The following is a 12,486-nucleotide window of genomic DNA, read 5'->3' as shown; positions in this document are numbered from 1 at the left end:
GTCGCGGCTAGGGCCCTTCGTCCGTTCGGTTTCGGCCTGGGAGAGAGAGAACGTGAGCGTCCATGGCGATCTTTCAGAAACGCTTATTGTCGCAACCTCTTTTCTTCTAGGGTTCTTGGCTCCTTGAATTCCCTCGGATCCGCCCTCCTCCGACCTCTCCTCCGCCGACGCCGAGATGTCTCACGGCGGTGCCGCCCCCCTCCACCACTCCTCCCAGTCGGACATTGACGAGATCGAGAACCTCATCAACGACAGCGTCCAGTCCGGCCCCGCTACCGTCCTTCCCGCCTGTCCACCCAGCCCTCCCCGCGCCTCCATCCCCGTCTCCTCCTTCCCCTTCGTCCCCTCCGCCCTCCCCCCGCTACCCTTCTCCAACAAGAAGCCGCCGCCGGCTCCCCCGCCGCATTTCGCTGTCCCGTCCTTCTCTGCCGGATCCTCCCCCCAGGGAATTGCCGCCGATGGATTTGGGCCGCCCGCCAACACGCTGACGGAGCCCATCCGGGACACCGTCAAGAGGGATCTCACTCGGATAGCGACCAACCTGAAGCTGGTGGTGTTCCCGAACCCTAACCGGGAGGATCCGGGGAAGGCGCTCAGGGATTGGGATCTGTGGGGTCCCTTCTTCTTCATCATCTTTCTCGGGCTCGTTCTTTCTTGGTCGGCCTCGGTGAAAAAGGTACGGAAAAACGCAGATTATTTTATGTTTTCTTTCTCGATCGTTTCCATCTACTGTATATTTGTTGTTTAGATCTTGGAAGAACACAAGGATCTTCATTAAAATATCCCTGTTTGTTAAGAAAAAGGAATGAAATATTAATTAAAGTGTTTGCAAATTGGTTTCTTGATTCCTTCCAGTTATTGCATTCTCGCCTAGATCTTTGAGGAATACAGCGGCTGCTTCATTAGATATTACCACCCACAACAATAGAGTTCTGTTTTTCTCCCTTTTGATGGAATAGTATTTCTTGAATAATGGTTAAGGGACAACGTGGAATTGGTAAAAGAATAATGATATTAGGGTATTGAAACTGTCAGGCGAACGTTTATGCGCAAAAATGGCGATTCTTGGATGTGAATTTTAGTTTCTGATACTGTTGGTTTTTTGAGAATGGATGGTCTCCGAAACGGTTGTTTAAAAGTTCTATTTTTCAATGTATAAAGAAACTGAGGAAGAATGACAATGGAATGGTTTGTTTGATGGTTACCCTTGACCATTGACTTGCTTGGCCTACATCGGATCATTTTTTTTCTTTTTAATTTCTTGTTAGACAATTGAGACTGTCCAACTCTTCTTGTTTGGATGCATGAGGTTGGTCTGTTCTGAGTTAGAGTTGGATTAGGGGTGTAGTTGGAGGAAGGGGAGGGAATCTATTGAAGTTTAATGGTAGAAGACTCTAAAGTTGGGAAAGGAAGTCTAGGAATTTGGAGGAAAGAGGCATTTGAGAGACGGATTAAAATTCAAGCAATCAAATGCTAGCAGAGATATGCGTCTCTAATGGTGAGAGAAGATGGGAATCTGATAGTGATTAAAAGAGATATTGTGTTATAAGTAGGAGCAGGAAAGGTGGAGAATTGACTTGGAGATTTTATATAAGAATGGTTTGGTTGAGAGACAGAGATCAGTATGCTAACTTCATTTATGAAGTGGAAAATGGGAGGAGAAGGATTAAATTTATATAAGACTGGGGAAAGCGATATTTTTAGAAGATAATAAATTACTATAGGTGGTGCCTTAAATGTTTAGATGGAAGTTTGAACAGTACTGTAATTGATAGTTTTCGGAGAGGAGCTTGAGAAGGAGTTAGATGAAGAGAAATTAAGTAATGTTGTTCATCATGTAAAATTTAGAAGGTGCCCTATTCTGATCTTCATTACCAGAAAAAAAAAAAGATAGCCCACCAAACCCAAAATTTTGTACTATATATTTTTGCTTTTCTCACCTGATGCTCAGAATCGCAGAGATCATACTTGACCCAACTTTTGGTCTGGCTTGCCTACGTATGTTTGGAGCAATCTTCAAAAAAATCCTAAGGTGGGAAAACTACTATTAAGAAGAGAACAAAGTAAACTTTGTGAAATTTTTGTTCATGAGGACAAAAACTTCCATTTTACAGCTTTGTGACTTCACAAGTAAAGTTTGGGGTTGGGTCTTGAAGTTTCTTAAGTGTCCTCTAATTATTCTAGAAAGGTGAAAGGTTGGTCGTTACTGTTAGTGTGGAACAGGTTGGTGAGAGGTTTAAAGAAGTTAGAAAGGTGGAGCATTTTGCCTTGTTGCTCAGTGGAAAATATGAAAAGCGGATATTTCAGAAAAACAAGTGCTGATATTTTGAGGTGACTGAAGATGCATTGTCTGATTTGCTGCACATCAAAGCTATGAGGTTGTTGTTCTCGTTACATCTTACTTATACGGACTTTAGCTGTTCTTGTGTTTTCTCTTGTTTGCTCTGTAGTTTATATCTTGATTTTCCATTCTACCTTGTTAAGGGGATTGCAGGCGTCTTGCTCTTTCTCCTTGTATTTATTGATGTCATATTGGATTCCTGATCTTATAAACACTGTACAAAAAGAGCTTGTTTTTCATATTTATTTTCAGAAAGGTAGATGTGGTTTTTGGCAAATTTCTTTTAAGTAGCCATATTTATTGGCCCCCTTCCTAGCTTTAGTTCTCAAAAGATTTGTCTTTGAATAAGTTAACACTTCCTCAGTGAGGTGCTCGTTGTTGAAATAAATAGGCATATCAATAGAATCAATTGCTTAAGTGACTGATAATCTTGGGCAAAAGGCCAAGGGTTAAAAGAAGATGCATGCTGCCCTTTTTGTTGTGATCTTAGTTCTTTTATGTGCTGACAATTAACGGAAACGTGAATCACAAGTTGATAGGTTAATGCCTTTCCCTGAAATGAGCTGGCCATCTCAAATGACATGGTTGGCTTAAGTGCTTGTACAACCTTGTGGAGGGGTTGGAAGAAGATGAATGATGCTTTTTTTGGTCTTAGGGAGTCTTTTGTAATTACCTCCTGCTTTTTGGGGCTGGATTGTGATTTTTTTTGGTTGCGGAATATCTTATTTTATTTGCTTCTTTTATTGTACTCTCCTTAATTATTAGGCTGTATATCTTGGGGATTCACTTTCAGAACTTGGACACATGTCCAAGGGTAGATTTTTGCCATTATAGCACAATTTTGATTTTTTAAAATAGTTTTATTGTCTCACTTGTGACTCAGTTGGCATCACCTATCCTAGAGTTGGGTGATCAGCCATTGTACCAAAAAAAAAATAGTTTTATTAAATCTGAACCATTGATTTGACTAAGAGCTTCATGAAGGTGAACTTGAGAGATAACCATATCACGGGGTTTGATCTCAGGGAAAGGGAGCTGGGCCCTCTGCTGGTGTGAGCCAAGTTCTTGACAGAGCAAAAGGTAATTGGAAGAGTGAGAAATTCTATAGAGTCATCTTGAGTTCCGCCTTGGAGTATTCTATGCCTGTACATTTTTCAGCTAGAATTATTGAGCTTTTTGTGAAACTCCAGAAAGTCGGTAATCATCAGACATAAGGCAGCAATGCATTCTTCTTATTGCCCCCTTGGTTTCATGGATACTGAATATTAGGAAACTGATACCTTTATGATACGGTATGTTAAAGAGTTTTGAGCATTTAAACTATGCTAGTCACCGGAACTTGTCTTTATTCTGTGAGCCCCAACTATAATGGAGTCTTTAGTCTGAATCAACACAGAGTGGTGTTCTTCATGGTCCAAGCAGGTCAATGATAGAACTAAATTGACTACATGGGCTTAGATCAATCTTATCAGGAAAGCAGGGAATTAGAAGTCATTGGAGGATGGTTCCAAGATACTCATGATCTAAACGATGTTTAAATTCCTGACTGGTGTTGCGATGTATTACTGCTGTCACTTAATTCACACCCAAAGGCACTTTATCACTATGACCAATTATCTTATGTGTCATTATCCCCTCTGATTAACCTTTTTCCAAGGGTTCTGCTTTTCATTCATAATCTGTAATGCACTATGCATGAAGTAATTCATTCAGGCATATGTAATGTTGCCAAAGTTGTTTTTAATTAACGGTGGTTACATGTCATTGGGAAATGTGTCATGTAGGTGATTGTTGCAGCACATGACTTGTGTATTTTATAAGAGGTTTGACATTATGGTTCCTGTTTCAGTGGGGGTAATTGTTTGTTGGTCTATCCCTTCCTTCTCATGAAAATCTGTTGCGAATTGGTTGTCAAGTGCATGTAACAACCTGAAACTGTCACAGATATTAATATCTTTGGAAGGCTATCGTGCAGTTATCTCTAGTTCCCTTTGTGATGTTCTGTCTACTGTCATTCAAGCAAATTTGTCCACTAAGCTTTAATGAATGTCAGTATAAGCTTATCTAGACACTCCTGCAGGATGCACTGTCTTAGTATATCAATATCAAAAGAGAAGACAACAATATTGTGCATCAAAACATGCTCAATGCTAATTATTTTTATATATTTGCCTGTTTTAATTGGTGCAGTCGGTATCAATCAAATAGCCATTTTATTCAGCAATCATATTTTTAATTTTACTCAGTACTTTGACTGTAATCCTGTATGACATGGATCAGCACACTTAACAGTTCCTTTTTTTTTTTTGCTACCTGTTCTTATTGCTTCTTCTAGTGCCTCAGAAGAATATTTGTCAGGTGTTCAATTTTGCATTTCTTCTAATTTTTATCAATCTGTTTCTCTGCATACAATTGTTGAAGTCATATATATTACAGTTTTAAAGTTCAAGCAATTGTTTTTTGAGCTTCTTTTGCTATGCAATTTACATTGATAGTAAACCTGTGTTTCTGCATTAGTCCCTTCTGTGCTTAAGTTCTGCTGTCATAGTCATCTACGTGCTCAGATGTCATCTTGTACCTCTTTTCTTCTGTTTCTTTCCCTGCATACCTCCGCTGGTGTTCCCTTTTGCTCTTGGGCCTGATTCTTTTCTTGCTTGCCACCACTGATCATCCTCTTGACATCCATTTTCTATCTGTTTCTTTTTAAGAAGAAAATTCCGGGCAAAGGTTTGAATGTGATGAGGCTGGTAGTTTGGAGTCCAGAGTGCTGTATCGGGCAGGTAACAAGGTTGCAGATACTGTATTGGCAGTGGATCTGGAAGTGAAGGGTTGGTAGGGGCAGTACACGCCTTTAGCTGTGTGCAGGTAGGGGTTACACATTTTATGCTATAGAGATCCATGAGGAGCAGAGTTTAAGAGAATTTTGACTGAGAGTAGCTGTCCATTTCTTTATCAAGAAAATGAAGTTGAAAAGGTTACTTTTTTATCATTAATAATTTTATATTGTAGTTTCTGAAGCCAGCTTGCAGCGACCACTTTCTAGGATGCAATGTAATTATCCAGACAAGATGTGGAACTTCTAGATGTTTATGCTTTCTTATATGGCTATTTCATATGGTTATACAATTTCCCATTTATACTGCCCAAATGAAGAGTTGCTTCTCAACCTAAATTTACTTACTGTATGTCAAGTTCCATGTGAAATATTTTGCATTTGCTTACATCTTAGATTCTTTTGTCTTTGATAATTCCAGTCGGAGGTGTTTGCTGTCGCATTTGCAGTACTTGCAGCTGGTGCTATAATTCTGACGTTGAATGTTTTGCTGCTGGTATGCATCTTTTCTTTTATTACTACATTTTGTTTATCAGCAGACATCTGAATCACCTCACTATTGTCTTATTACAGGGTGGGCACATAATCTTCTTTCAGAGTCTGAGTCTTCTGGGATATTGCCTGTTTCCTCTGGACGTTGGAGCTCTAATCTGCTTGCTGGGAATCAATGTCATCATCAAGATGATGGTTGTGTTGGTTACATTTTCGTGGAGTTCCTGGGCTGCGTACCCTTTCATGAGCACAGCTGTGTCGCCGCGGCGAAAGGCCCTGGCCCTGTACCCGGTTTTCCTCATGTATATATCCGTTGGCTTTCTGATTGTTGCCATTGATTGAGACCACAAGTTGCTGATCGCTTCTTGGGGAGCCACACACTTTGTGCTCCTTGGTGTCCTCTCTTTGATCAAAATTTAGTCATATACAGGTATAGATGATCACTACCTTGTCACTTCTTTCTTTTTAACCATATTCGTTTATTTTTTGTCAGATTAGAGAACATGATGCCCTCTTCGGCTTAAAATAGTGAAGTGGTTGGCATCTGTTCTGCGAATTTTAAAAATATTATAATAAACTGCATCAAAGAAAAGCCGTTTGAAGGCTAGAAAAGAAATACCATTTCCAAATATTTTGCACATTTGGTTGAGATTGTAACTGTACGTTCTAGTTTGTTGCTTTGAGATGGTTAAAGATTAGCTAGATTGTGTATGTATTACTGTTGTTACGGACTTACGGGTGTTTGGACGGTCCCTGATCGATCCAGGTGGTAATTTTTGTCGTTGTGCAGTCTTACTGGGTGGAACAAGAATCCCAAACAACAAAAGAGCGGGTGGAGGAGGGGAGTGCATGCCTTCTATCCCAGAAACTTGAGGCCCAAGTATTCTACTGCCTTCGGCTTTTAGTTTCCTTTTCACTCTTCCTCCTAGATCTCTATAAAAAAGAAAAATCACTAGACTATTGCCTAAGTGTATGCTCCTGGATAAGTCTAGTCCAACTTGTAATTTTATGATTTTATTTATTATTCTGGTCTAATCCATAAATCTCAGTTTGTAATTTTATAATTTTATTTGTTGTACTGGCCCAATCTATAAATTTAATAGGATTTTCATCCCAATTACCTAACTCCAATTTTTTTTTTTATCCCGACTAAATGCTAAGCCCGGCCTATGGCTGGAGATGGGCCGATAGCTTAATCCATCCAGCTTTCGCAAATCTTAATGTTAGTTCCTCTTTCTGTCAAAATCAAGACATGGGATAGGGATGAAATCTTACGAAACGTACCTTAGATGAGATACTGCATAGAAAAATAAATGATACTCGATAAATTTATATATCATATTATATTGAAAAATGCAAACAAGATTGAAGTTTTGTCATTCACCAAATGGTGTACCAACATACAACCAAACTGAAATCCCCTCCCCCCCCAACCCCCCTCCCCCAAAAAAAAAAACACGAGAAAAAGAGCATGCCAAAGGAAGCATGAGGCATAAGCCATTAAAATTCATGCGCTCGCCACCGCCACCCTCTCAATAAAAGAACCCAAAACAACAAATATGCACGCCATCACATAGAAACCCAAAACCAAAAGAAAGAACGATTTTTTTATTATTATTATTATTTTTATTATTATTATTTGAGAAAGAGAGAGAAATAATAATGGAAAGAATTCCTCGTCTCACTTTTCCATTCGATCAGATCCACTTTCATCGATCTGAGCTGGTCCTCTCCAAGCTTCTCTCTTTCCAGTACCGCAGCTCCAGAGAAACCTGCCTCTCCATCTGAATGTGCCGATAGAAATTAGCGATAAAGACCTCCGCCCTCTTATCAACATCATCGCCCGTCGATGCACCACTTACGGTCCTGGAGATCTCCGAAGCCGAGCTGGAACTCCTTGACACCCCTGAGGCTGTGCTCGTCGTTCTCGAGGGACCGAATGAAGAGCCGACTTCGTAGTAATCCTCGGTGCAGCCCAGAAGTCCCGATTGGGCCTTAAAGCTAAGCCGGCGAGGCCCCGCAGGGGAACCCAAGAGATAAGACAAGAACCATCTGCTAGTGTTGAAGGATAACAAGAACTTTACCTTCTGAATTGCCCTTCTTAGCCGACCAAGGAGTCGTGATTTCTTAACAGCCATGATTGATGAGTGCCAACGGAGAAGCATGAAGGAGATTTTTGAGTGATACGAGGGGAATTGGACGGTTGGCGTGTGGCTTTATATAGGAGAGGTAGTAGAAAGGTTTGGCCGGCAGAAGTAAGAAGCTGCCCGGCTTTGGGAAATTGCCATGTGGCTACGGAAAGAGACGTGGGGGAGTGGTAGTCCGTCTTAGATAGGTTGCGAGGAATAAATCAATGGTGTACGGAGCCAGATGTTGCCATGTAAGCCAGGATGTTCTGGTTTACGTTGTCAGCCGTCCGATTGATGGTTTTTATATATATATAAAGATGCTCATGACGTTCTGATGGATTTGGATTGGTCAATGGGCAAAGTTTGAACGGGTCTTGTCGGATTTCCGTCCTTCCTTGTCGTGGAAGGATATATATATATTGATGTAGGGTAAGGATAAATATATCAACGCGCTTAGTTGTTCTTGGACTCGGTCGCCAACGATGCGCCGGTTTGAGCTGGATTGACCGAACCCAACCCAATGGCCTTGTCCGCTCAACCAGGATTGCCGATTTGGGAATTAGATGTGGGGCAAATAGAAGAGAGATTGGTGCTAGACATTAAGATGGCATTTGATGTCCTAAATAGGATCATCAAAGTGATCTTAGCTCACTGCTGATCTTTATCTCAGAGTAATCTGATCCTTAATGATTAAAGATCACTATGTTTGATATGCTATGTTCTACTGGTTAAAGATTTTTGAATATCCGCAAGTGACCTATTTGGTATTTCATGAGAATCCGAGATCATTGACAGTATAATACCAAAACTACCACAAATATATACCATAAAATATACTTATTAATCATATAAAATATATTATAATAAATTATTAATGTCTTCCATAACAATATATTTATTTATCCAATAAATTACTAACCCTATAAAAATATATTAATTATTATTATAGAATTAATATTTTCATATGTGCTTATAATGTATTATTTTAATACTAATATTTATTTTGATTAGGAAAATAAGGTAAATAGAAGTAACATATTAAATAATTTTATAATATAAAAATAAAGTACAATGATATATTTTTAATTATAATTTAAAATTATAATCGAATAATAATATGACAATAATATCATTAGTAATATATCATGATATGCTGTATATCATAAGCACAATATATGTAATATTAATATAACATTTTATAATAATTCGGTAATTGATATAGCAATTTTTGGCTGGATGAGGGGCATTTTTGTCACTAAATGTTGATCCAAGATTATTGCCTTAGGGTGATCTTAGATACATGACCTCAAGGACGGATTTTTAATCACTAGGTTGGGTGATGATTTAAGGAATGAGAGTGATTTAGGATTATTACTACGTAGGACAACCATGGTGCAACCAAATTCAATAATCTTGTTACCATCATCCATATCACCCTTGATTTTGGAACGATCAACCGATATCAACCATCCCCTAAGAAAAATGTGCACATATTTTGGTAGGAACTTCTTGATAGTTATTAGGTTGGTTACAGATTCAACATTTGTAGATACCATATCTCACTCTCTCATACAGGATTGTTGGTGAATGGTATGCTCCTTGCTCTTTTTTGAGGCAACACATATTTTCAGGAAAGCCAACAGTGCAGTTGATTGGGTAGCGGCTTAGGCCAATCATATAGTGTCCATATTACGAAACTCCACAATAAATAGTTCTGCTGAATTTTTAAATATTTTAATTTTTGATTCCTATGAATGGGATAATATATTCAATTTACCATAGAAAAGGGAAGAAATATGCACGATGCTGTAATAACGGATATAAAGCTTAGACAGAGCAATGTGGAAAACAAGTAAGAAACTCAAGAGAAATATCCATGATATTACGGGGAAATTGGCTGCCATTAGCGATGAAATGACATTAATTTCTTCAAGTTAGTCAAGGTGTTGTCACCATATCCGAAGTGTTTTTAAATTTGTATAGAAATGTATTGGTTTTGGAAAAAAAAATTATATCCTTGCTGGACAAGCTTTCTAGCAATAGCACATGCTCGTATTTCCGCTGCCTATGAGGCATATGTTGGTCAAGATTTTTTTTTGCTAGAGATATATTAGTCAAGATTGTAAACATGTTTTCATCAAAGTTTAATAAAGAGATTAACGAAGTGGAAACCAAAAATTCAAGATACGTATCAGCTTCTCAAATTACATTGAGTGCAATTTACGGGAGTTAGCAAAGTTGTGATACTTGGTTGGCCTCATCTAAATTTTGTCAAATGATGTAATTTGTTCAACTGAAGTAAGTGGATAAAAACCCAGAGAAAGCAAAAGATAATAGTTTAGGATTTGCGGCGGATGGAATAGAGTAAGAGAGTTTGAATGTACATACATGTTATAGGTTGGTTTGCTATTTCACTGTATTTATTTCATATCGGTTCTGCATTATGCAGATTTAGGATATACATGATCAAGGAATCTATACAATACTTTTAAACTAGATTTTTTGGATGAGATTCTGAGTTACAATAAATGGTATATATATAATGTCATATCTCAACTGTATAATAACAAAAAAAACCTTTTCTTCAATTCCGAAGCTTGGTGCTTTCTACTATATCTTTTCATGGATCCCATCCATCTGTTCATGCGTAATTACATGCCAAGAGTGCAAGTAAAATATCGATAATAAAATTGGACGGACCTAAAAGCATTTTACTTTGATAAAAGCTACAATTCATGGTGCATCTGTTGACCCTCCAGCACAGGGAATGGCCAACAGGGAGGGATCTCCAATATAAAAGGTCTGCAACTCTATCCCTCGAAAAGATGTAATTCTATAAGAGTAAGCTCGGGGATAGCCTGAATCTGACCTTAAAAATAAATACATATATGACATATAGATGCTGTCATTCCACATCTCCAAAAAAAGAAAGAAACATTAAAAAAAAAAAAACAGAAATTCAATGGGGTTTTTTTTGCGTACATACCCCCACTGGACAACATTTTTGAGGAAAAAAAAGGCTATTGGATAACGTATTTAAGCAAAGTGCTTGTTACAGAAGGCCTGCTCGCCTAAAAATTGGATTCTAAATTGCTTAGAAGTTTTACCTACAAAAGTTTCTCGGAAAGTACATATGGAGTCACAAGCCCTGTATTATCTTCAGACCACAACTCCTCTCTAAAAGAGAGATTTTATATTTTTAATGAGACATTATGGCTTTTTTTTTATATGGCGTTGCCTGCATTGTTTTTGAAACATATGGCATTTATGGTGTTAAGCAAAACGTACACAAACAGTGGATTTGTTTAGATCTCCAAGCCTCAACTCTAGCAAATCTGCATCACTTCTGCTGGCCTGCTTGCAGCCTCACCAGTTGTTATTTTTCTTCATAAAGGTTCTCTCTTTTGACTGCAATCGTGTAGCTTCTGCTAAAGGTTCTATCTTTTGACTGCAATCGTACAGCTTCTGCTAAAGGATCTAACTACAATCATTACAATCAAAGTAGCTTGATGGGCTTAACCATCGTTTTGCTTGAAAGGGGCCAGAAGAAATGGTGGTGGGGGTGGGTACTGACCATAGCTTGATGCCTTGATGCAATCATCCAGGGTATCTCAGTGAGGCAGAGGCAACGAAACGGACCATGGAGTGTGGACAAAGAAGGCTGGCTTCATGGTGGCGATATTGGGTACGTGGGTTGACAAGCTACAAAGAGGTCATCAAATAAGCTGTGCCCATAAATGGTGCACCTTAATCTCGGTCCACTTTTGCTCATAAGAGCCTCCCGGTGGCCCATTTGTTTTCCAGATTATGATCGATTGCTTTAAATCAGGCTTTACACTGGGTATCTTATATCCACAAGGCCCAAGCCAGGCTGAAACACACCCAGATTAACATTGGGGTTTGGTATGTCAATGGACAGGGGGTTAGGTTATATCTTATGAGCGAAAGAAGGATTCAGCTTCCAATTCCTTCATGCAAATCCACGGTTGGACCATACAATGGTTGCTTTCAGATCCATATAGATATATAAATAAAAAAATTAGAGTGTTTTGAGATCTGTACAGAGGACGATCGATCCAATGGTTGATGTCGTGAAAGAAGATTTAACATTCTTTCGCGTGAAAGATACAACTCGAACCTAGATCTCAAAACACTCTAAACTCTTTCCTTCATCTGCCTGTATGGATCTCAAAGCAATCATTGTACAATCCAAGCATGGATTCATACTAAGGAAGCTAAATCCTTGGTTCGCATGTAAGATACTACCCCTGTCACAAGGGCCGGATTTGTTCAACAACATTTGTAACAAATCCAGCCCAATAAGACCGTCCAAATGTTGTTAAATGTGCAGCTGTTATTATCTTCGAGCGGCCCATTTCAGGTGGTGCTTGCTCTAGAAGAGGACATACAGGGTATTCTTCGTGGAGGCCATTCCCAAGGCGCCATCTGGCACGACATTGAGGAAGGACATCCAGGCGAAGCTCGCAGCTGGCTGTCCAACGGAACGCGTCCAGGATCCACTCGATCCTACCGTCCGTCAACACGTGTCATACCTAGCGGGCCCCACCGTGAATATGTATCCGTAGGAAATATCTGCGAGGTGCAACGTTTGTCGCACAGCTGTCAACATGAATATTTGCAGATGGTGGCGTTCGCTCCTTGACGTAACAGTGTAATGTTTTTGAAATGGA

General features: G+C 39.2%; 2 protein-coding genes across 5 annotated transcripts; one reads left to right on the top strand and one right to left on the bottom strand.

The window, feature by feature from the left end:
* LOC103720424 (protein YIP4b-like) lies at positions 1–6,783 on the top strand. Of its 4 annotated transcripts, none has more exons than XM_039127880.3 (5): positions 1–676; positions 3,367–3,421; positions 5,596–5,670; positions 5,748–6,096; positions 6,457–6,783. In XM_039127880.3, exons 1-4 carry the CDS (start codon positions 176–178, stop codon positions 6,002–6,004), a joined length of 888 nt encoding a protein of 295 aa, XP_038983808.3. In that variant the 5' UTR covers positions 1–175; the 3' UTR covers positions 6,005–6,096; positions 6,457–6,783. The 4 variants fall into 4 exon arrangements, with proteins under 4 accessions (XP_038983808.3, XP_008808334.1, XP_008808335.1 ...); XM_039127881.3 differs by having other exon boundaries at positions 38–676; positions 6,433–6,783; XM_008810112.6 differs by lacking the exon at positions 3,367–3,421.
* A 474-nt stretch (positions 6,784–7,257) lies between these two features.
* Positions 7,258–7,869, bottom strand: LOC148700751 (uncharacterized). Its single transcript, XM_088707724.2, has one exon. It carries the CDS (start codon positions 7,829–7,831, stop codon positions 7,376–7,378), a length of 456 nt encoding a protein of 151 aa, XP_088563850.2. The 5' UTR covers positions 7,832–7,869; the 3' UTR covers positions 7,258–7,375.
* Positions 7,870–12,486: the final 4,617 nt, after the last annotated feature.

Source organism: Phoenix dactylifera, chromosome 11, assembly GCF_051530095.1.
Source record: "Phoenix dactylifera cultivar Ajwa chromosome 11, Ajwa_hap1_PhDact_Kaust_v1.1, whole genome shotgun sequence".
Taxonomy (NCBI): Eukaryota; Viridiplantae; Streptophyta; class Magnoliopsida; order Arecales; family Arecaceae; genus Phoenix; species Phoenix dactylifera.
This window is presented reverse-complemented; position numbering and strand designations above follow the sequence as displayed.